Below are 26559 nucleotides of genomic sequence, written 5' to 3' on the forward strand. Positions count from 1 at the left end.
GTAAGAAGAGCTTCACTTACAGCTCATGAAACTAGTTAGTATCTAAATTTCTAAATATAATTTATGTATCCCATTATATATTTAATATGGATTTTATTTTGATAATATTAAAATGTACACTATCAAAAATATAGAATTATTTTGATATTAACAAGCACAGCACTTTATAACTCACAGATCTTTCTCCTGCATTATTTTATTTGAGTTGTAAGATGACCATGTGATATAAATAGAGATTATTGTCTTCATTTTATTTATTACAAAACAGAGGGTTGTGAGAGGAAAGTCTTGTGTAAAGTCCATAGCCAAAGGCAGAATGGAGAGCCAAAGACAGACATAATCATAACTAGTTTCTTATTTTCTTCCATTGTCATAACTACTTTTTATTTTCTTCCAATAAACCATGTTTTGAATATTCTAGTCATCAGTAGTATATAAAAATAGATTAAAAACTTAGGAACTATGCTTTGGCCAGGTAGCTCAGTTGGTTGGAGTGTCAATCCCATATCTCAAAAACGGTTGTGGGTTCAGTTCCCAGTCTGGGCACATACCTAGGTTGCAGGTTTAATCTCTGGTCAGGGCACATACAGGAGTCAACTGATTGATGTTTCTGTCTCACATTGATGTAAAAAACAAAACTTAGGTTGCTGTGAAAGGTGTGGAAGAAAATATTTTCTGAGCTCTATGATGATGTTTATATATTTCTCATAGCATGGGGGACTGGGCAGGTAGGCAAAGAGAAATGGCTCAATTTTCATCACCATTTATGGTAACAGCTAAAACACATGTGTAGCAGATACCTCGAATATCAAAATCCTCAGAGCAGTGGGGGTCCCTGGCTGCAAAGGCAGTAGCACAGATTGGCAGTCGCCAAGGCAAATAACAAGATAATTCAATTCAGAAGCTTGCTGTACACAACCCATAGTGGAAGGTGCCCTAAAGTAAGGGGCCTAAGACACTTACCAGGTGAAAGTTGCCCTTCATCAATAGGTTTTTACCTTTGTGGTTTTTCTTAACATTGATGCAGACACCGGCCAGCAGTGTTCGAGGCATTATGGATGAGACCAGATACATTCACATGGACTACCAAGTCCTGTGGAGGAAAAGGGACAGCATGGCTACCCTCTCAAGGGGAAGGTGCCTCAGGGTGGCCTGGACACTCTCTCTAGGGGAGAGCGCTCTGATCCTTGCCTTCCCTGGTTTTTTATTGGCTCTTAATTTGCACAGGAATACAGGTAAAGTTCATTAATCATTGTCAGGCAGTAAGGATCATACAATAGATAGCATACAAAGAACTACGAGGGCTTATTGTGAGTCAGGGTCTGTTAGCTAAGGGGCTACCAAACTTTGTGAAACAAACTCATTTCCTGCTCAGACCTTTGTCATTTAATTGAGACCATTCTTAGCAAAGCAGGTTTCACAGGAGTTTATGTATTCTTTCTGAGGCCTCATCACCCAGGGAGCCTGCCCTTTCCAGCACATGGCTGCACCACCCTTTGTCATTGTTTCAGGATTAAGTAAGGCAGAGGAGGCAAGATAGCCAAGAAATTAGGAGATTTCTCGCAGGCAGGATGAGTACTCAGGCTTTGTCAAAGCTGAGGGGTGAGGGTCTATCACCCCCTTTCTCCATCCCCCCAAGTCCTTCCCTGGGGCCTCCCACGTGATCATGCCTGTCTTAGGTCATTCCCCCCTTGGGAAATCTTACCTGTCATTGGCTAACTGATCAAGCATTGGGGGCCAGTTATGGAAAAAGGAGCAGAAGCAGCACTCCTGCCAGGGAGATAAGCTTTGTCTCCTTAGTGGCTTATGGTCCAAATGTTTCTCACTCAGCCTTAGCCATGGGCGGGGCGGGGGGGGGGGTTACAGCCTCTGAAACCAGATGGGGTGGTTCCCAACAAACATAAAGAGTTTAATACATCATAGAACACTAGAATAGTATGAGATGACAAGTGGAGATGCTGTTACAAAAAAAAAAAAAAGCACAGCATACATAGATAAAATTATGTGTAAGATTTTAGTAGAGAATTAACATTTTCACAAAGATGATAATGTGAGGATTTCACAGGTGTGTATGTATATACTTGAGTATTTATCTTTAATCATCTTCAGAGAGAATTTAAAACTTTAGCCTAACTTTTCATTTCCCCACTCCCCATGCCAAGCAGCTGGTATATTCATGACAAAAGTTGCAGTAATCCACAAAGCAATTTCTTGGGAGTTTTCTTGCTAAAAAATTGGGGGTTATTGTTCTTGTTTCAGTGTTTGAATATAATTTGATTTTTAAAACATACCTGTTTTCCATCTGAATATTTTTCTATGTCAGGACACATTTTTCTTATTGCATGGTCTAAGTTCTATATCAGCAATTTGTGGTATTTACTAGTTTAAAATGAAGTTATTGATGGCTCATTTCACTATCTTTAACTTAAGAAAACAGCTTCTGGAAGAAATTCATCATACTGTTTCAATCATAACTAACAACATGATGTTCCTACTCCTTCCTTACAAAATGGGAATGATATTTAGCCATGAATCTTCAAAAGGATTAATTTTACTTTGTTGTATAGAAAATAATATCTGGAATAGCTGAATGATAGCAAGCTGATGTATTTGTGGAGAATAATTAAAATGAAAGTATGAAGATAACTTAGCACTTTTTCTGTTTTTCTTCTTCCAGAATTTAGTCTTTGGAAATAACTTTACCTAGACTAGGAAAAAATCCTAGTGCTATAAAAACCTTAATCCAAAATATCAGTTTCCATCGTCATTTTCCATGCTTAATGGTGACATGCCCTTGATGGTCTAGTATGCATTAACATATTGCCATGCTGTAGAGAAACAGTAGCAGTGCTGCCAGGCACAGTCTTTTTTTTTTTTATTTGTTTTTTAAATTAAAACATAGCAGCACAATTCCTTTGGGTCCCTCAATGTGCCTGGCTCCTTTAGTCCAGGAACCCAAACATGTTCCCCCACTTATCAGGACTTTGTGGGAAGAAAAATGGTTTATAGCTACCACAGTAAATCTCTAAGCTCTTTGATTCACTGCCAAACTACCATTTGGTTGAGACCAATCCTGAACTTTAACTCTGAGTATACAGCTCCATATTTTCAAACATAATGGATGTTCACACTGATAAGCCTTGTAAAGTGACTATCTCATAACATAGCACCTAATTTTGACAGTTCCCTGATTTATCGTTCAAGTACGGACACACATTTAAAGACAATTATTTCATTTTCTGGACTGTGTTAAATCTGAGAATCTTTATTACAGTAACATATTCATGCCTTTGCAGCTGAGATGATGTCACCAATTTATCATATGCTTATCTTCATAATTTTATAGCAGTAATATCAAATCTGCTTGGGGCTGACAACAGCCATTATCTTTTCCTGGCAAGTCTTTCCCACCAGAAAAAAAGAAATGAACTATTTAAGGGTCAAGCTACTTAAAAAAAAACTCATTATAGTACTTGATGTTTTTTTTTGTCTTTGATTGCAATCTTCCCTGATTTTTAGCTATTTGAAACCAAAATAAGCTTTAGTACATATGTTTTGAATGGTTTCTCTACCTCAATGCTATTGATGTTTTTTAAATTGAGGCAAAAGTCACATAACAGAACTGTGTTAAAGTGTACAATTCAGTAGCATTTAGTACATTCACAATGTTGTGCAAGCATCTCATTTAATTCTAAACCATTTTTAACACCTCTAGAGGAGATCCTATACTTATTAAGCAGTTAGTCACTATTCCTTCCTCTCTCGAGGCCCTGACAGCCTGTAGTCTGCTTTCTATCTCCATGAATTTACCTATTCTGAATTTCATATAAATGCAATAATACAATATGTGACCTTCTGTGTCTGTCTTTATTCACTTAGCATATATTTTTTAGGTTTACCGATGTTGTGTTAGTACCTTATTCCTTTTAATGGCTGAAAAATAACCTATTGTATGAATATACCACATTTTGATTATCCATTCATCAGTTAATAGACATTTAGATTATTTCTACCCTGTGGCTATTGTACATAGTGCTGCTACGAACACTGATGTACTAGTTTTTGTTTGTATACCTCTTCAATTTGGGGGGGGTATATATACCTAGGAGTGAATGTTGATATTTTGGGCCATATAATTCTTCATTATGAGGGGAGGTCCTGTGTATTGTAAGATGTTTGACAGCATCCTTGACTTCTTCATAGTAGATGCCAGTCACACCTGCCCCTCCAAGTTGTGACAACCAAAAATGTATCTAGACACTACCAAGTGTTCCCTGGAGTGCAAAATCACCCAAGGTTGAGAACTTCTGATTTAGAATAAAAGAAGGGAAGTTTTTAGAGATAAGCTGGCATTCACATATTACAATGTTTTAATAGAAGTAAGTTGAGTCTAAAGAGCATTATATGGTTCTAGAAAACCATATAATCAAGAAGCTGTGTTCTTGGATTAGTAACATAACCTCTGGATTTCAGTTGTCTTGTCAGTGAAACAAAGCAGTTGAAATGGATCAGTGTACCCAGTGAATCCCTAGCTTTTCTGAAGGCAGCTACCTCAAGGGAAGGAAAAGTGAAGTGCTCCTGGTACGTTGCAACTCTCCTCCAGACAGAGCAAGCAAAAGCTTGAATTCTGCTATCACTTCTAGAGCAAATCCATGTATAAATATCATTGATTTCACTAGCCTGTGAAAAGTCATTTCTGAAATTTGGATGCAAATTTTAAAAGACACTAATTTGTCAGTGAGACTCCCATTTCTCATATCCATTATATTCTCTGCTTTTGGGGGCAGGAGAGAAAGTGGAATGCTATCTTTGCATGCTATCTTAATAGCCACTTCTGGAGTGTAGTTTTTTTATTAAATGTAGTATGCTCTCTATCAAGATAATTATCCACTCCTACAGTCTAGATTATAGTTAACTATCACATAGATAATATCATAGTATCTATGTTGACAAGTTGTAAAGCATTCATTATAACATAGAATTATGTATTTAAAACTATATTTCATTTTGGTGACTTCTCTATCTGCTTTCCTCCCCCATTAAATGGTGATTATTAGTTATAGTTATTTCCAGACAGGGGTGTAATCAGTGTAGATAAGATCCATAAACTAAAGAGAAATTTTTATAGCTGTAACGACTGTAAACACAAAGACTAATGATATTGTTGCTGATATCATTCAGGCAATAATGACAGGAGAAATATGCATCTTTGGAATTTTTCTTTTTTCATGATTCCACCTGATTATATGCTTAACTTTGTGCAAATCAGACCATTTGCTAATTCCATATTTGTTGGTTTCTTGTGGCTAAGGCATGGCCCCTAGTCCATAAATCAAATATCAGAGTACCATCCATTTAAATCAGTTGTTGCCATTGCTAGCAACTTGATTGTCATCATCTACCAATTCATGGAGAATTATTTTTGATAAGAAGGAGTTATAAATTGTAAAGCTCTGTCAAAGAAAATTTGGCCTTTTATCTTTCTTTGTGGGAGAAACTATTAGACCATCTTTCTGTATCTCATTATTCTACATAGAGCATAAAATCATTAGACAAGAGGCATCTAAATATATGATCCAAAATTTAGCTTTTAAGAAAAACCATATTGAGTTAGTAAGACTCATCCTGGGGGGACAGGTTTGTTTTTATTTTTTTAAAAGAATATTGACTTTGTACATTACCTCTTTTGTCTTCTCTTGTATAGAAATCCATTTCTGGCATTTTCTCCACACTTATTCCCGGAAACCTGCCTGTTACCATCTGACATTTCATTGCATTACCTCCGGTGGCATAAAGATATCCTTTTTAAGAAGACTTAGGTAGGGTTCATAACCACCAGATTGTCCTTAAGAAGCAGGTTCAAGATGTTAGAGATATTAATAACAATTATTTCTTCTCCCACACCCTGAGACTTCTCAACTAGCTCAATCCTGTAACTTTAAATATTTTTTAAATATATGAATTCTTGAATGGGTTTCAGCTCCTAAATTGCTGTGAACACATACTACATGCCATTCTAACTAAGCTATAAGTTTGTGACAACCTGGTAATGTACATGAGCACCACCATATAACAAATTCTGAATTATAAATCTACCTGCTATGAAAAAAATTTAACCTTTATTTTTCATAAATAGGTTACAGTGGTGAAATACAATTGGTAAATATTCTTTTTCTCCCCATCTTCCTAACTAATAGGAGAATGATCCAAATAACATCTTTTTTTTTTCCATAAGGGAAATGTTGCTTTAGAATATGAGGTTTTATTGTTTAGGGAAAGTTATTTCCATCAATCTGTGATAAGAAGTACCTATTTTATACTTATTTCAGTAAAAACCTCCTGAAGGCATTGTATGCATGCACAACTGAGTAAATAATAGTATCAAAATGGCTTAGAAGCAAGAAAACAAGGAATCATGAGTATGACACTTCATAACATTTTTTTTGTATAAATCTGAGCACTGGGTTGGATGGGGAGTGTGCCTTATTGATTTTCTTTTGTTTATTTTTTGTTGTTATTGGTTTGGGGGATGATGGTAGCTTGGCCTGGAAAATAGTGTATTCATATCCCAAAAGAATTTGGTATGATGCACTACTTCCACTGAACAAACATATTTGCAATTATAAAACTCTTCACAGTTACAACTGAAAGGACCTAAGAAATCATATACAACTCCTTAGCTTCACAAATTAGGACATAGGCCTAGATAAATTAAGCAACAAATGCAGAATCCTACAGACAGTTTAGTGCCAGAGCTGGAACAGGAATCTGCATATTCTGAGTACAAATTCAGGACCTTTTCACCATTACCACACTCTTCTCTTTTCCTGCAATTTCATTTGTCTCAATACAGGGTTGGTGAAGGTGGTTAATGGATATTGGCTTTTTTACACTTCCACAAGACAGTCTCAAAAGGCAGTTTTCATGTGACAAACAGAAGGCTCAATTAAGTGGATAGCTTAGCATGTTCTGCAGTCTTTGAGAAATTCACAACTAAAAAAGATATTAGGGATTTATTCATTAGGGGGGAAAAACAGTTTCCTGGTTAGCTTGTGGACTCGTTATAAATGGTCTGATATACCAGCATTTATACAACAATGTCTAGGGTCAGACTTTCCATTTGAATAAATATATTTTGCAGTGTTCATACTCATCTTTTTAATAAATGTTTAAGAGCTTTTTAAAAACTATTTTTATGGGAATAGTTCTAAAATAGATCATATAATTTACTGCCTTCCTACACAAAATCCTGAACATCATATTGTTCTTTCTTGGTGAATCTGATTCACCATTCTGAACATAATCATTGATGCCTTCAGTTTTGGGAGGTAAGGCCGGCTAAAGCCTACTCTAAATAACCCTCAAAGGGCCTCTTTCTCTCTTCCCTTGCCTTCCCATTAATCATCTTTCATTTCTTGTTGCTCTCAATGTGTTGATCTACTTCAGCCTATCCCTGCCCTTCTACTTTTCAGCAATAATGTGCAGTGAAGCTTCCAAGTCTCATAGCCTGGCCTGTGGATGCAGGTTGAATAAATTGATCCTTGATTGGTCTAAGGGAGGTGGGGCTCCCCTGTAGGTAAAACATAAGGTAAGTTATAATGCATGACTTTGGTCATCTCGCATTTCATGAATTTAGAAGTCATTCAAGTAATTGACTTCTGCATGATGTATTACTGTCATTAATAGCTACAGTGATTATGAAAAATATTGTCAACAGCTACCTGAACTATCAAATAATCTAAAAATCAATAGAAAATGATTATGTAGTGTACTTTGTTGTAGCTACTCATGCTTCTTTAAACATATATATCTATCATATATGTAATTTCATTTCTTAACCTGCTTCTTAACAGCTTCTTGGCAGTCTATTGCTAAAATTCTAATGATGATAGCCTATTAACATTCATCTGACCAAAACTGAATCTAATGAAAGTAAGCATATGTTATGGAAGTATATGCTTCCTTGGAGTACATGACCAGTATCAAGTCCTTATAACTGTGAACCAGAAATAGGCTTTAATTTACATTCTGAAGAACTTCTGAAATTTTAAAATCTCACGATATGCCCAAAACATTTACAAATCATCAAAGTATATTGTAGCTACTGCATGATGTTAGATCATTGAAAAGACCTATGAGGCTCTCATAAGTCTTTAATAATGGCTGAAGGTCCAGTGCAGCAGGAGAAAGATGGCTCCTAAGGCCATTTTTAGTCATAGAGGACATGCTTTGTCTTCTAATTGTAAACCACAAAGGTATGTGCAAGATAACCTTGGTTTCAAGGGAGGCAAGGCACTGGTTTACTGAGAATCTTTGATACCCCATTCATCATGTAGCTGAAAGTAGGCTACATACTCAATTAAATCAGATACAAACCACAATCTATACATTTTCAGTAAACAGTATAGACAAGCTAGTACAGTGTCTCTAAGGGAGTTTCAGACCTAAATAGCACTTTGTAGAGCTCTACCACATTTTATCTCAAACTTGACCAAGGGGACCACACTCCCAGGCATTCTTGGAGTTAAGCATACAGGCTCAGTGCAAATTAACCTTATCCTTACTCCTTTATTCTGTATTTTCTAAGTGCATTATTATCATCAGCTTGGTAGATCTCCTGGTTTTTCTTTCATGGAATAACTATCATTATGACAGTGGCAACAAGTCTATTTATTAAGCATCCATTCTTTGCCAAGCCCTGAGCAAAGTGCTTTGTGTACATTACCTCATTTATAACTATGAGATTGGTGCTGTTATTCCAACATTACAGATGAAGAAGGGAAGCTTAGGGTTTTTGCTTTCCTCACATAGCTATTTGCTCTAACAACTCTTTTTCTCACTTTCAAAATGTATAACTAATGTGCACCCCTTAATAAGATTGGGATATCAAAGACATCACATCTGTTAGTCAAATTGAATGACCACAGCCCTTGGTAATACAAGAATTCCCTGACCAACACTGTTTCTATGAGAAATATAAGAACTCTAGGGCTGCATATTAAGTCGAGGGGAGCAGGCCCTGAATCTCACATTACAGAAAAAATTATGAAATGCTAGGTTCATTTCTAGAAATTCCCCATTTTCTCTTGCTCTTGATATTCTTGCCACTGTTGCTGATATATAGTCTTATATCAAAACCAGAGAGCCCAAAGCAGGCTTTTTGATACCCAGAACAGTTCCAAAGATACTAAAGGAATCACTACAATAACTGAGGCATGGGTTGCCCCAGCTGGGCTTGGAAAAGAGGAGGGCATCTTTCTACCTAGCATTTCACCCACCTGTGCTCACTCCATAATACAGTAGGCCCAATTCCCAAGTGTTTCAGCTTTTGGTGGTACTGTTCCATTTTTATATTCCTCTCCTCTTCCCTAAGCTCCTGGAATCAGAGTAGCTAATTGAGGGTAAACAACAACTGAGTAATATAATGTGATAGTGTAGAGGACTGAAGTGTGCCCTTTTCCTGTTATTTATAACTCTTATCAGGACAGAAATAACCCACCTGACAGGTTTTGGTAACTTTGAACTTTCAAAAGGGATTTTAGTATCCTTTCTCAAAGAAGGAACTTCCAAGTTCATTCAAGCTTGGTATGCCAAATGCATTTGGTAGAGAGTGGCAAGACTACATCTGTCTCCAGAATCCCTAGGTCAGAGGTTCTCAAATCTTCTGAGTTTATAGTACTCTTAGTTGTCATAGTGATTTTTTTTAATATCAGTTATAGGCCAAAAGAAATATTTAATAGTTTTATTTATTAAGTAGTTACTATATTTTTCGGATCATAAGATGCACCTAGGTCTTAGAGGAGGAAAATAGGAAAAAAAATTTTTGAAGCAAAAAATGTAAAATATTTAATAATATAAATAACATAATATTTCACCAATGTAAATGTAAACAGAACTCAACAGCATCAACAACCATATTCCTCCCAAAGTTTGGGGGGGGGGAATGTGCATCTTTATAGTCTGAAAAATACGGTAGGTCCAAACAATAAGCATTTATATCCTGATAGCTTAGTAGCCATTTGAAAAATAATATTACATAAATTTCAAGAAAACAATATTTTTATTTCAATCTTAAATAGCCATTCAGTTACTTACTAAAAGGATGTATGTGCCTGAGGGGCACCATACAACTTCCCAAACTTTGGGATCAGGTTGGACAGTGGAAGATGTTGGATACAAAGGACACCACCTTCATTTCCTAATCCACATTGATTTTTCACGCAGCACTTTTTTTTTTAGATCACAGAATCCAGTTTCACAAAGGAAATGAATGTAGAATTATCTAATGATGAAACTTGTCCATCAATTTTGACCAAGAATTGAAAGGCAAACAAAAGCTTTATTTGTGGGTCTCTTTAAGGAACTGCAATCCAGGAAACACAATTTTGGGTAGAAACCCCAAATGTTCTGAGAAGGAAGGAGACAGAGTTTATAAAGGCAGGAAAAGGGGTGATTTCAAAAGGATTATGTAAGTTGCTTTGAAAGAGCTGTGATTGGTACCAGGAAGCAGACTTACACTATGCTATACATGATTAATTCCTTATGTCTATTACTAGGTGAAAATTTTATTTTTTAATAGAGTTCTGTGAGGCAAAGCCAGTTTTAGGAACTGTATCAGGATATAGCTGTGGTATAGCACAGTTTAAAAGTTCAGTTTCACTGGAAAAGGGGGTGAGTTAACTTAGTTTCCCAGAGACCTCTTGGCTCCATTTTAGATTGCTCTCTTAACAGTACCAACTCCATTTTGCTGTTTTTCTTCCACACTGTGAGCGATCTTAAGTTAGTAGTTTGTATGTTATCCAACAGATATTGAACATCAGTGCATTTCCTTCAAAATGTGAAATATCCTGCTCATTCTCTGTTAATTTGCTACAGCACCCTGGTGGAAAGGGGGCTTGGTATACACTTTGGGGATCAAGGTGCTAGTTCCTTGCCAAACTAAAAAGCATCTGGCTATGTCCTTTTCCCAAAACAGTAGCTATTCAGCTAGTCTATCTCTATACAAGTATTAGGGGAAATCAAATAACTCTTACAGAATAAAAAATATCTGCTCTAAGGGTAGCACAAGTAGAAGTATTCTACAAATTTCAAAAGATATTTTCTTTTTCTAAAAATAAGATATTCAAGTGCTTTCTCACTAGAAACTCAGCTGGCAACATATTTATTTCACAATCACATAGTAGGTTTATGGTTCTGTTTCATAATTAGAGGCATGATCCTTGGCTTCCCAGCTTCTAGTCACTCAGTCTTCAAGTTTCTCCCGTTCTGTCTTTTCACTTATACCGTACTTCTTGAATCCTGTTCTGTACCAAGTTCTTTACTAGTTGTTATGAAAGACAGAGATTGGATAAAAATATTAGTAAAACATGGGCCCTGCCTTCAAGACACTTAGCCTTGATGGGAAACTAGATAGGCATACCAAAAAATCATAATAGAGTTTAATTAATTGCTCTAATTTAAGCATATGTAAACACTGACAGCCTATAGCAGCTCTAATGAAGGGAAGGTGTTTTAGAGGGTGTTACATCTGAATGGAATAAGAGTTCACTAGGCAGAGGAAATATTAAGTACAAAACTATGGGGGCATTAAAGAGCCTGTCTGGAGAATGGTAAGATTTGGTTGCACTGAGAAATAAGTTGCATGGTGGGTGTAGTGGCCAAAGAAATCACCCAATATCTGCATCATTCATGTTTGCTCCTTTCTTTCCATTATTGTTGCCACCATTCTAATGCATGATCTTATTATTTCTTTTTTAAGTATATTTTATTGAGTATGCTATTACAGTTTTCCCAATTTTTCCCCTTTATCCCCTCTCTGCCCTGCACCCTCAAGCTTCCAGCATCCCTCCCTTAGTTCATGCCCATGGGTTGTACATGTAAGTTCTTTGAGTTCTCTGTTTCCTATACCATTTGTGACCTCTCTCCATCTTATGTAATGCCTACCAATTATGCTGCTTCTTCCCTGTATCTTTTCCCCACTATTTCTTCTCTCCTCCTCCCCCCAAAAACCCTCCATGTGATGTCCATTTCTCTGATTCTGTTCCTGTTCTAGTTGTTTGCTTAGTTTTTGTTTTCATTGTTTTTCTTTCTTTTACTTTTTTAGGTTCATTTGTTGATAGTTGTGAGTTTGTTGTCATTTTACTGTTCATATTTTTGATCTTTTTCAATTTCTTAGGTAAGTCCCTTTAACATTTCATATAATAAGGGCTTGGTGATGATGAACTCTTTTAGCTTGACCTTATCTGAGAAGCACTTTATCTGCCCTTCCATTCTAAGTGATAGCTTTGCTGGATAGAGTAATCTTGGATGCAGGTCCTTGCCTTTCATGACTTCAAATACTTCTTTCTAGCCCCTTCTTGCCTGCAACGTTTCTCTTGAGAAATCAGCTGACAGTCTGATGGGCACTCTTTTGTAGGTAACTCTCTCCTTTCCTCTTGCTGCTTTTAGGATTCTCTCTTTATCTTTAATCATGGGTAACTTAATGATGATGTGCCTTAGTGTTTTCCTCTTTGGGTCCAACTTCTTTGGGACTCTCTGGGCTTCCTGGAAGTCTATTTCCTTTGCCAGATTAGAGTTTTCCTTCATTATTTGTTCAAATAAGTTTTCAATTTCTTGCTGTTGTTTTTCTCCTTCTGGCACCCCTATAATTAAGGTATTGTGTTCTTCTCTTTCTGGCACCCCTATAATTCAGATATTGAAACTTGTCAAGTTGTCCCAGAGGTTCAAAAGTTTCTCTTCATTTTTTTGAATTCTTGTTTCTTCATTCTGTTCTGGTTGGGTGTTTATTTTTCCCTTTTGTTCCAAATCGTTGCTTTGAGTCCTGGTTTCCTTCCTGTCACTGTTGGTTCCCTGAGTATTTTGTTTTATTTTATTTTGGGTATCTTTCATTTGTTCTTTCATTTTTTGACCAAGCTCAATCAGATCTGTGAGCATTTTGATTACCAAGGCTTTAAATTCCCCATCAGATAGGTTGGCTATCTCCTCATCGCTTAGCTATCTTTCTGAGGTTTTGCTCTGTTCTTTTGTTTTGGCCCTATTTCTTTGTTTGAGGTTGCTGTTAGGTTGTAAGGGGGCTGGGCCTTAGGTATTCACTCAGGCTGGCAACCCTCCTTGCTGTGCTGTGGGGGAGGGGCCAGAGAGGGAACAATGCAGCTTACCTGCTGGTCTCTAGCCCACTTTTCAACAAACTCTTGTGCGAGCCTGGGAGTTTCTTCCACCACAGCAACCACTATAGTCCATAGCCAGCTCTAAGATTCAGTTTCCCCTTAAGTCAGCCCTGCCCACACAGTCTGTGCCTTGCCATGGTTTCTCTTTGTCTGCTGCCTTACTGGTCTGGTTGTTCTGTTTGACTGTTGCTTTAATTCCATGGTTGTCGGAGTTCCATGCAGTTTGATTTTCTGGCACTTCTGGTTGTTTATTTATTTTAGATTGGTTGTTATCTTCCTTTTGGTTGTGCGAAGAAGCAAAGGGTTTCTACTTCTACCTATGCCTCCATCTTGGGCAGAACCCAATTTCATTTAGCCTGAGCTATTGTAAGTAGTCTTTTACCTGGCCTTTCCTCCTCCGTTTTGGGGTAGGATGAGAAGAAAATGTAGGAGGAAAGGCTAAAGGCCAGGTAAAAACTATATATCAATATATAAAATAGTTTTCTGGGTTATTCTACCTGAGAAATTGGTCTAGAATCTTGAATGTTATCAAGTAGTTTAAATATCTTACCCTAACATTGAGTGCCTCCGTGACATGCCTATTGACCTGTTTCCAGTTTAATTTCCTACTCTTTCTATTTTGAATCTTATACTCTGGCTCTACTGACCAGCCCCCTGTTCCTCATTTATGCCCTTTGCTTTATTCAATTTCAAGCCTTCTTACTGTTTTGTTTCCTAGAATGTCTTTCCTCGTCCTATTCCTGCCAATCTTTAAAAGGCCAGCTCAAATACACTTTTTAGGGGTCCTTCTCCAGGTCCCTCCCTCAACCCCAAACACACTTAGCCAGTAGAAATATGCCTGCCCTTTGACCTCAAAAAGCACACACCATGTTCAGTGTTGCAGTGGAGCTCTTTGTTATCTTTAAGTTCATTATCTCTTGCACGGAAGAACCTTGAGGGCAGAGGCCATCTGCTATTCATTTTTGTGACTTGTCATAATCTCATTGTACATAGTCTGTGCTCAGTAAATATGTCTTAAGAAATATAATTTTTCTTTCACTTAAAATAAAAATGTAAACATCTGCAATTTTAAAGTGACTCCTTTTTGAAATAAGACTCAAGGTGAGAAAACTGTTTAGATAATTGGAGTAGAGATTTTTCCAAGTCAGCTGTTAATTTTTAGACCTTATCATCTGATGTTTTTCAGTAAATATATGGACATTATTTCACTTGGCTAAAGATTTTTGTCAATAAAATAGGAGTTTTAGTATCCTGTCACTCATTAAAAAGTATATTATACAACTGCATAGTTTGGTTTAAGGCAGTTATTTTTAAGGAGTTCCTTGAGAAACTATCTTATTTTATCTTTATTCTTTTGTTTTGAAGAGAAAGTATAGGTGGCAGTTATTTATTTTGAAATTTTGAAAAAGTAGTATTTTTGAATAAATATATTTATCTCATGGGTGTGTCTGTGTGTATCACTTTTAGATTTTACATATTTACTAAGGATGTTCCCTAACTGTGTCTAAAAAAAAAACAGTTAAGTTTGTTTTTATTTTCTTTAATGAGAAAAATACATGTACATATTTTGAATAACATTCAGTGTTGTGTTTTCAAAGTACATTCACATTTTGTATACTACTTGTCACATCATGTAATCTCTGATGAAGGCATACACATGGTTCCAGACGGTGGGTGTAGTGGACAAAGAGCTACCTTGTGTGGGCTGATACAATTTGATGGGGAGGAAGCAGAGGAAAGTGATGAACTTTAGTTTCAAACATCACTGGTTTAATTTTAGAAGCCCAAACACAAGCCTTGCATCATGGAAATTGCCTCATGTTTTAGAAATAGATAATGTAATCATATCCTATAGGTCCAAGCTGCTACTTCCCCCTTTATTTTGTGTCCACATTAAAAATACCCTAATTCTGTTGTCATCCATTAGATTTATGTATTACTTCGATGAGGATTGGTGAATACTAGCCAGAACTTCCTGTTCCATATTATATGGCAGACATAACTAATCTATAACAGTATCTTTCCTATTACTCAAATTCTTACTCCAGGTGGTGTCTTCTAATTGACCAGATTTGGCAAGTGAGATAAAATCTACTTGCCAGCTTATTCTAATGAGAGTTCTCACTAATATATTATCTTGCCTCCCAGTATAAGAAATACACCAAAGGTGTTTGTAGGATGGCCTTGGTAATTTCAATAGGCTGGGATTTAGAAGGTCTGTGTCCTGCTACATTACTTTTTAGTGGCTTAACCTGAATTAGCCTGCTTTCTGGTTACAAGAGTTAGCTACATTCCTTGATTCTCTTTTTCCATGTAGATAGCATATAAGAACATTATTTTCTCTTAGGATAGTTTTTTTTTTTTTTGTCTTAAAAGCACAAAATACATTATTTGGTTTATCTTCAGGAAAACTGTCCCCAAAGCCAGGGATATCTTAGACTGCATTGACATATCTATTGTGTTTTATAACAAGGAAGCAGATAGTCCTGATCTGTTTTGAACTTGTCAGACCACACTTAGAGTACTGCAGTCAGTGTAGGATACTGTATTTTATGAGATAAAGCTGACACAAAGACTCCTATACATTTTATATGACCAATAAATGAAGGGAATAGACATGTTTATTCGGGAAAATAGAAGAACCAAGGGAAATCAGTTACTGTCTTTATGTGTTCGTTGGCCTCATTTTATATAGATAGATAGATAGATAGATAGATAAATATATATATGAGAGAGAGAGAGTTGTCATTTTAGAGGGCACAAATAAGACCAATGGCTAGGTAGTTGTTAATTCAGTGTAATGTCCCTTAAAAAAGGTGCTATAGTCAAATAAATGTGACAAATGCATGTGTCATGTTCCTTTTCTGGAGATTTATAAATATATATTAAATATACATTATGGACCTCAAAACTCATACAGTAAAATACCTTTTTAAATATGTTAATCCCAGCATTCTCTAAATACTTCCTTCAGAACTAGTTTCCTAAGGAACTCACATTTGGGTAGTGGTTCTCCATGTTTGTTTTTTTAATTGATGAGAGAGAGAGGTCAATTTGTTGTTCCGTGTATTTATGTATTCAGTAGTTGATTCTTGTATGTACCCTGACCAGGGATCAAACCCACAACCTTGGCCTTTTGGGACAACACTCTAACCAATTTAGCTACCCAGTTACCCAGCCAGACTCCTAGGTAGTAGTTCTCAAACTGTGGTCAGTAGGACCAGTGGCATCAACATTACCTGGGGACTTATTAGAAATGCAACTTGTTGGCCCCACCCAGACCTATGGAATTAGAAACTCTGGGTGGTGGGCCCAGCAGTCTTGGTGATAATAAGTCCTCTAGGGAATTCTGATACTGCTAAACTGAGAGAAGCACTGCTAGATAATTCCACTGGTATTCTTCAGCTCAGTAGTACCATTTTAGTTTCCTTCATAGCACTTACCATAATTTTTATTTTTAACATTTCTTCTAATGATATTTTATCATTCTTATGATTGATTTTGATAGATGGTTACCTTTCTGAGATACAGAAGGAAGGCAACACTTATGGAAGGCCATAACTTTTAACCTAGTATAGGTGCCATCTAGTTGGTACCAATGTGGATACTTTAAACTTAAAGAATCCTCAGTAATAAATCCATATCTTGTATAAAGTGAAAGGCACATCTCTATAATGAGGTAAACCTTAAATTTACTTCTATTTTATTTGTTGCTCTTTTAAAAAGAGCACTTAGTGTTTTTCATTTACTTCAAGATGTTCTTTGCAAAGTACGTGTTTTCTTTTACATTTTTTATTGTTTATGCTGTAACAGTTGTTCCAACTTTTTCTCCCTTTCCCCACCTCCACCCAGCCCCACCCTTCTCCCTCTCTAAGTCAATCCCCATATTGTTGTCCCTGTCCATGGGTTGTACAGAAATATTGTTTGGTTAATCCCTTTACCATCTTTCATCCCATCCTTCCTTTCCCATCCGGCAGCTGTCAGTCTGTTTTTAAAACATTGAAGGATCTGTAATGTGCCTTTGCCTGTGTCAGAAGACTATCAGATTAGGGAATTTTCTAATTTCTTTGCATTAATGGAGATTAATTTCTAGTAGCATTGTATTTATCTCTGCAAAGAAGCATGACACTTTTATTTTTTTTTATTTTTAATTGTTGTTCAAGTACATTTGTCTCCATTTTTACCCCATCATGCCCCCAGCATGACACTTTTAGAAAAATGTAATTGAACTATAGTTTTAAATGAATCTGTATATAAAATAAAAGCAATTCCCCATAACTGTGCATATAGCTCTCACATTTTTATTTTATTGGGTATCATAAATGTACATTTTGAATGTTTATATGAAATGCCTCCATAAGTCATGCAGAATTTTCTTTTTCTGAAGGACAGTGAAATGGGGTTGAAATATATTCAAGGTCACAATATATTTAACTTAAGTGAATTTAGAACAAAATTATTATTAGTGTTCCTTGGAATGGATTATGACCAAATTTATCTTAATTTCTTGACATTGTTTTGTCACCTCTTCATTTTCATACAAGTAAGGGTCCTCTGGATTTATATTACTGGTCAATCGGAATTTCATTTGTTTGTAGTTAGGGACAAAGACTGATGGTCTAGAAACTGGGTTTTGATTTGCTTGCTGCTGTGTAACAGCAGAGTGCCTGGAGGTATCTACTTATTAATAGTTATGAGTGGTGGTTATCATTGTTACTATATTTAAACACCCATGTTGGCAGGGATCTGCTGAAGTCTGAATGTAACATAGTTAATTATGTCACTGTCCCTGCCCAGGGCAACTGCTACTGAAAGGACATACTCATAGGTTGAGGAAGATGGCAGATGTGGTGGTTTGGAGCTAAATGGAAATATTACTTCATTGCTGACTCACAGAAAGTGGTTTAGGATGTTGGCTCTGTTTTCTAAAGAGCATCTAGCAGTTTTCATCTTGTATATTAACTTTCCACATGTTTTTCTATTATAATTTTATGCTTATTATTATATTTCTTTTTAGTTTTCGTCACTGGAGAAAAAGCCAATTCAGTACTAAAACGCTACCCAAGAGCAAATGGACTTTTTGAAGAAATAAGACAGGGCAACATTGAACGTGAATGCAAAGAAGAAGTCTGCACATTCGAAGAAGCAAGAGAAGCTTTTGAAAATAATGAAAAAACTGTAAGTATACTAAGCATTTTTAAAATTTTTCACGTATTTACCTACTTTTTAAAAAAATTGTTATTCTATTACATTTGTCCCAATTTTTCCCCTTTTGTCTTCCTCTGCCCAGTCCATCCCTACCACAGTCAATCCCACACTGTTGTCATGTCCATGGGTCATTCACACTTGTCCTTTTACTAGTCCCTTCCCCTTCTTTCCACCATTATCACTCTCTTCCCTCCCCTCTGGCCACTGTCAGTCTGTTCCATATTTCCATGCCTCTGGTTCTATTTTGCTCATTTATTTATTTTGTCCATTAGATTCCTCTTATAGGTCAGAGCATATGGTATTTGTCTTTCACCAACTGGCTTATTTCATTTAGCATAATAGTCTCCAGTTCCATCCATGCTGTTGCAAGAGGTAGGAGCTCCTTCTTTCTTTCTGCTGCATAGAATTCCACTGTGTAAATGTACCACAGTTTTGTGATCCACTCAGTTTCTGATTGGCACTTACACTGTTTCCAGCACTTGGCTATTGTAAATAGCGCTGCTGTGAACATAGGGGTGCAGAAGTTCTTTTGATTTGGTGATTCGGGATTCTTAGGGTATATCCCCAGCAAAACTTACACCATACACCAGAATAAACTCAAAATGGATAAAAGTTTAACTGTAAGTCATAATACCATAAAAGTCCTAGAGGAAAACATAGGTAGGAAAATCTCAGATATTCCACACAGCAGTATTTTTGCTGATATGTCCTCTAGAGCAAGGGACATAAAGGAAAGAATAAACAAATGGAACTACATCAAATTAAAAAACTTCTTTACAGCTAAAGAAAACATCAGCAAAATAAAAAGGGAACCAACTGTATGGGAGAACATATTTGCCAATGATACCTCGGACAACGGTTTGTTCTCCAAAATATATAAAGAACTCATCTGACTCAACTCCAGAAAGACAAACAACCCAATTAAAAATTGGGCAAAGGACCTGAACAGACACTTCTCCAAGGAGGACAAACAGAGGGCCCAGAGACATATGAAAGGATTTTCAGCATCACTAGCCAGTAGAGAGATGCAAATTAAAACCACAATGAGATACCACCTCACACAGGTCAGAATGGCCAACATAAACAAATGAACAAACAGGTATTTGAGAGGATGTGGAGAAAAGGGAACCCTAGTGCACTGTTGCTGGGAATACAGACTGGTGCAGCCACTGTGGAAAACAGTATGGAATTTCCTCCAAAAACTAAAAATAGAACTGTCCCAGATTTACCTACCTTTTAGATGTATGTTTGAAATCTGTATTCACAAATGGTGTACATTGCTAGCAATTAAAAATTTCCCTTGTGAAGAACTCTGAAAGTGGCATCTAACTAAAAATACTGTGTGGGTAAGAAGGTTAGATTCATGTCCCTATAGGTTGGTCTGTCTTGCAGGTCCCCTTTCCATAGGATTCTGCTGAACTGAGACTTGTCATCTTAGCAAGGGGAAGCATTTATTTCACAGGAAGCTTTGTTCAGGGAAAGTGATAGATAACATCATTCCCTTACTCTGCCTAATCAGAGAGAAAGTATGAAGTAAGCTAATAGATGCTGACACTACTTTAAAACATTTTATGTCTCCTACAAAGAAAAGACATACCTGAACTCCTCTTCCTACTCATCCACCTCTTCCTACTCAGAGGTGAGAATATTCCTCTTCACCTCTCTTTACTCTAGTCTGCATGCTATTTAAGGAGAACAGGGATAGGAAAGCACACACCAGAGGTATAATTTCTATAGAACTGCTCTGCAGCTGTAAGTTACATTAACAGGTATCCATTATGTGAAGATCCATTCCTATGCACCATGTAAATAATACTAGATGCTAAACAAGGGATGTCACATGTGGTAGGGGGCCATCAGATTTTATTACAGAAATAATATTTTATTGCAGAAGTTTTAAAGAAAGGGGGCTTGGTCTCTTAATTGATAAAGAAGGACCCAGGAGTAAGAGGAAAGAGTTCTAGGTTTGAGAGCTCAAGGTTTTGTACATTTCTTAGGTTGGTTAAGTATTGCTCTGTTGTTATTGTAAATGGGATGTTCTTTTCCATGATATATTCTAACCGGTTATTTTTTGTGTAAACTATTGATTTTTAAAAAATCTTATTGAATTATAATTGACATACCATCAACCATATATATTTCATGTACACAGTTTGGTAAGTTTTGACACTATATATATAGTTAGTTCCTTCCTTAATAGCCACACACCCTTTCCCCCACCCACTATCCCTAACCTCTGATAATCACTAATCTGTTAACTCACCTCTATAATTCTGCCATTGTGGAATGTTATATAAATGGAATCATATATTCCATCCCCCACCTCCCATCTCTGGCAGCCACTCTTGATTATTTTCTAATTGGCTTATTTTATTTCATTATTGAGTTTTGAGAGTTCTTTATATGCAAATCCATTTTCAGACATGTGTTTTGCAAGCTGTTGGTTTTGTGTTAATTGTATATCTTATTACCTTACTGACCTCTTTCATTGCTTGAGTTAGTTTTATCATTGACTCTCAAGGTGAACAATATTTTCAATGCTTACCTCTCTGGCCTTTATGCATCTCAATGCTTCTATGTATCCTTTCTTGCCTGCAGAGACTGGGTGCTGCACTTCAGCAGTCTTTGAAACTACTCCTTCAGCAATTGCTCAGGCAGTTCTCTGCACTCTCCAGCATCATCTTTTCCTCTCTATAGACTCATTTTCATTATCCTCATACATTTTAGGAAAAAAAACTCTTCACCACACCTTGCTCCAGCAACCACCTCATTTCTTGATACTCTGCTCTTTCTCTACTCATTCCCCAGTGAGTTTTCTTACTCTCAGGGCTTGAAATGCTAATAACCCCCAAATTTATTTATATCCTGGAGAACTACCATGAACTGCAGAGCTGTATGACTGACTACTAAGCATTTACTCTTTGAACTGTATATGGTTCTCAAACTAAACATAGACAGATTTGGGTCCCTTTCCCCAGAATCTGCTCCTACCACAGCCTGATCTCAATAAGTGGCAACTGTCCATCCATCTTTTTGCTAAGCCCTAAATCTTGTTGTCATCCCTGACTCTTCCCTTTTTTGTATCCCATACCCCACCTGCCAATAGTGTTAATTCTAACATGAAAATATATTTAGAAACTGGCTACTTCTCAGTCTTCCTACTTGTTAACACTTTAGAAGCCACCATCTTTCATTTGTTCTACTTTAAGTGGCAACCTTTGCCCCTCCTGTGAATTCTTTTTCTTTCCAGTACTTAGCACCATCTGACATCTATCTGTTTGTTGTATCTGTTCATTGTTGCTCTCCCCCCAGAACTGTTCACTCTATGACAGCATCATTTCTTGTCTGTTTTGTTCATAGCTATGGTATTCAGTATATGAAACAGTGCTGGCACATAATAGGAATTAGTAAATATTTGATGAAGCAATGAAGGAATGATCAAATGGATTGGCCTATCACAAAGTACATGCAATTCATTAGAAGTCATTTAAAACTTGTTCTCAAGTTAGCTGATGTGGAGTTAATTTAGTTTTTTTATTATTTGTTTCTTCTCTTATTTGTGGTTTAAACCCTATCATCTGAGTGTGCTTTATGCCATTGAATCCATACCATTGACAATAAGGTACGCCCAAGGGCTTTTAGTCTCCTAAGTGTAAAAGAAGTGGCATTCTGATCCTTAATCTACTTCAAAACAACTAGTTCAGAATAGTGTTTGTTATACATTAAAAAGGATCTTGTTCTGTGTTAAGCATTGAACCATGAAGTTTCACCTTTGAAGTTCATGCTTGATTAATCCCAGCAATGAAGAAAATGATTGGCTTTTGGGATTTTCTTTCAACTCTTAAGACTACTTATTTACTTTTCTTTGGTTTACTGAAATTTATCACACAGAGATGTACTCATACATATGTATGTTCATCATCCCTAAATCTGGACTGTGTGAATTTAGAAGTTTGTGTTCAATATAATGTGTTGGAGTTTTTTTGTAAACTTTTATCTAATTTGGAACAAAAATTTAATTATGTTATACAGTGGGAGAAAATGTATTGTACTTTGCAGTTCTCATTTTTACCTTGTAGAAATTTGGTCAGCTTTCAGACATCTGCTGAGTGCCTACTATGTAGCACACACAGGACATACAACAATGAATAAGCTGACACTTGCCTGCAATAGTTGAGATCTGGTAGGGACAGCAGACATACACACAAAAGCTTATATAAGCCATAGTTAGCAGAATGCCTTGGCAAAATCCTCTGCTTTGAGAATCGAGTGGACTTGATTTGGTGTCTTAGCTCTGCCACCTACTGACTACTGTATTGTTTGTGAAACTTTTCACCTTTCTGACCCTCAATTTCTGCATCTTTTTAAAGGGAGAAATTATAACCTACAGCATTTGGTTTGGGCTGTGCACTTAGCTTAGTGCCTGAAGCAGAAAAAGTATTCAATACATATATTTTGTTCTAGTTTTTTAGGTGCTGAACTAGAGCCACTTTATTTTGGAATGTTTTTTTTTTTTATTTCTACCATTGTTTTCTCTCTTCTCTATGGGTCCATGAGGATTCTTTGCATTTGGGAACTTTTACTGTTGAACTAACATGAAGAAAACAGCATAATGTTTAGAAACAATTTCAGAATTTTCCTTTACAAATTATTTCTACTTTATTTGTGCTTGCCTCTCCAAAATGGCTGTCCTCAAAATTTAGAGGGCATAAAAATCAGTTTGCTGCTTATCAAAACTTTGTAGTCCCATTCAGTGCCCAGATCTGGGTTTCTAATACCATTCCACAATAAAAGAAACTGAAAGTCTTTGGGAAAATGGCTGATTCTAGACCTGGGACAAGAAGAATACAAGATGAAATAGAGAATATTGTAGTACCAGAAAAGGAAGGAAGTGCTCAAAGAAATGAAGAATGGTCAATGGCCAAAGCTGGATTTGAGTATTGAGTATAATATTTGAGTATTGGATTATAATATTTATGAATATAAATTTAAGTATTGGATTATAATATTATAGTGTTGGATTATAACCCAAAGCATACAATAAATACAGGAGCCCCTAAGAATATGAATGAATGAATGAATGAATGAAGAGAAGAGACAATTCTACAGTAAATAAGCATTCTAAATTATGTATGTAAATTTTCCTCTCCTCAGGAGGCACAGCTTAATTCTCTGTTTCTTATGAGTGAAGCTTGGATTTAATGATCTTCTGAAGAATAGAGCACAGGTGGCAAACACAAGGCCTGAGGGCCGAATCTGTCCCTCCACCTTGTTTTATACGGCCCAGCACCTTGTTTATACCCAGTGGCAGCGCTAAGCTCCTTGCCCCTAGTTAAGGAGTAGTTACATTTACACAGTCCTAAAAGTATATTCAGCCCTCTGAAGACCACTGCGAGGCTGATGTGGGCCCCAGTGAAAATGAGTTTGACACCCTTGGAATATAGTATAGAAAGTGGGAGAAAATAATTTTACAGTGGAGAAAACTGGCAAACACTGCCTTGACTAGGTGATTAAGGTTGGTATCATCAGTGATAAGTCATATATAGCATGTAATAAGAAGGTAGTTCACTTCTGTGGCAATTTTTCCCCCAAACCCCATAGCGTGATCTCAGGGGGATCGTGGGAAAATTACCAGAGACATCCAAATTGAGAGACATTCTACAAAATACTTGACTCCGCAGAACTGTCCAGGCCATGAAAAGAAGAAAAGACTAAGAAACTGTCATAGACCAGAGGAGACTGAAGAGACATGATGATTAATCCCCATAAATGCAATGGGGATTGGATTCTGGAACAAAAGGTCATTAGTGGGAATTAGATGCCACTAGTTAGTGACATCTGTTGTTAATAGCAATGGACCACTATTGGTTCATTAATTATAACAAATGCACCATCCCAGTGTAAGATGCTAACATTAAAAGATACTGGATGAGGGGAACAGGGGAATGCTCTGTAGTATCTTTGCAATTTTGCTATAAATCTAAATTTATTCCAGAATAGAAAAGTTTATTTTAAAAAATGCACATTCCAGGGTCCACAGATCTCTATGGAGCCAGGGAACCTGCTTTGTTGATGAGTCTTGGAGATTTTAATGTAGGTAATCAGCAGGTAACATTTTGTTACATTGTAAAGCAAGTGGTTTAACTAAAACTGCTTCATTAGAATACTCAAAAAGCTTTTCAGTAGGTGCTATTTCTGGGGTTATGGATGGCTTTCCTGTCTCAGTGCATCATCCCTAGTCTTTATCTTATTCCCTTTGCACTCAATTCTCTACTCCACCCCAAGCTGTTGCATTTTAGAAACTGAATTAATAATATCCAAGCATTTTAGATCTAGTCCTGAGATTTCCTTTTTAGATAATACCTCTCGTTCCAAAGTGTCGCCATTTAAATTTGTTTATTGTGGAAATTGTTGAAAGAGATATGCAGTGCCCCTTCATACAAGGACATGTTACAAAAGCTACATTGAAAATCTCTGTTCTGAGCCCTTGGTAGGAACTAGCATGTCAACGCTTTTGGGTAGAGATAGTGATGCTCAAGAGATGCTCACAGTCTGAGGTATTTAAAAGTTGGTCACTAATTTCCTAGAGATTACTCATTGCTCTTGCAGGCAGAAACTCAGACTCTTTGTCATTGTTAGAGAAATTCCCATTTCACTTAGCTTCTCAGGATCCATTGATAGTACTCTAGCCACTGATTCAGAACTTTGGCCTTTGAGGGATGAGGGAATTCAGGAAGGAAGGGAGGTGGGAGCTGAGTCTGAGCATAGACATACGGGGATGGGCAAACATGGGGCAACACTGTGGCCACCTCCCAGCCATACTCGATGCATTTCCATTCAAGTCTTCCCATACCTTCTCTTCCCTAGACCCATCCCTGACCCTCCTAGGGGAGGGGCCAAATATGAAGTTTCCCTTCATCCATATAGAGGTGGTTTCCTGGGGCTCCCACAGGCTTTCTCACTATTTCTTTTTAGGATCTTTTGACAATAAGTTAAACAGGGCCAAAGTATGTTATTTTATGCAATTGGTATTCTGAGCTGCGAAGACGTGAGGAAGGTCTGACTTCTACAGGCAGGCATCACTTTGTCCATTATGTGATTATTTAAAGTAAATTTTTATTGATTATATATTGATACTGTTTTTAAATTAGTGGTGAACTTTATTCTGTGGCAGTTGGGCCCTTTTGTATATTATAAATCCTATGTAATCTCAGTTATTCTTTTCAGGTTATGATAGTAACTTAACTTGGAGAGTTTTAACCTATGTATTCCCCTAAGCAGTAGACTTGGCTCCAGGTGGATCTATCCTGCTCATGCCAGCATTCTGTGAACCTTGACCTGAAGTTACCTCATCCATTTTTCTCTCCCACTGCCAGTTTACTTTTTTCAGACCTGTTCTCAGAGACTGAGTACTGTGGGATGGACGGGCACATTTTTTGTCACTTGTAGAATCATTTGCAACATAGCTTTGATATAACTCTGCATATTGTGGACAGCATTGTCTAGTTAGTGAAGCCCTGTTTCACCTCCCAAATATGCTGCTGTTTACCCATGATTGCACTGAAGACACATGCAGAATTTCAGATTTCACCAGTGCTCCCTGTTAGAATTAATTTTCCAGAGTTCTTCTAATGGATCTGGTCAAATCCCAAGGATTCCACTGCAGTACCGCACTAGAGTTTAAGGTCACATAGATGATGAGTCATGTGTCTAAAAGACTTTGCCTTGTGTAGCCACTCTGCTTTGACAGTTTAAACTTCTATTCCTTAGAAATAGGCAAATCTCATACCTTTCCAGGCATTTTGGGCATAAAAACACCTATACACTCTCTTCCATTCAAAACTTTAGTGTTGGATTTACTTTATGCTCACCTTTTCCTCCTCCATTCCTCCAGTTTCTGCTAAAGCTTGACCTTAGGATCATGTAGTGAGGAAAGAGGCATGATCTGCTCTTTATCCCTTACCCCCTCCCATTTTTTCTCTCCTCTGGTATTTTGAGGACTGGGGAAAAGAAAACAGAAAGGGGACAGATGTCTCTTACTTAACTGGTATCGCTATAGCCCCTTCATGGCTGTAAACTAATTCTTTGGTGGGTCTAATTACAAGTTGGTTGGAAGGTGCACCATGTTCAAGGGGTCCTAGAAGAAGCCTCCTCACAACACAGTTCTAGGAATAAGAGTTATGAC

At 36.9% G+C, this 26559-nt stretch overlaps 1 protein-coding gene across 2 annotated transcripts in view; it reads left to right on the forward strand.

The window, feature by feature from the left end:
- The window catches only part of PRRG1 (proline rich and Gla domain 1), an 84321-nt gene that overhangs the window by 37546 nt on the left and 20216 nt on the right, over positions 1-26559 (forward strand). For both annotated transcript variants that reach the window (XM_028523054.2, XM_036017070.1), the window contains one exon: positions 18184-18344. In XM_028523054.2, the coding sequence (XP_028378855.1) occupies positions 18184-18344 (161 nt within the window). The remainder of the gene's footprint in view (positions 1-18183; positions 18345-26559) is intronic.

The sequence above is a fragment of the Phyllostomus discolor genome, chromosome X (genome assembly GCF_004126475.2).
Source record: "Phyllostomus discolor isolate MPI-MPIP mPhyDis1 chromosome X, mPhyDis1.pri.v3, whole genome shotgun sequence".
NCBI lineage: Eukaryota > Metazoa > Chordata > Mammalia > Chiroptera > Phyllostomidae > Phyllostomus > Phyllostomus discolor.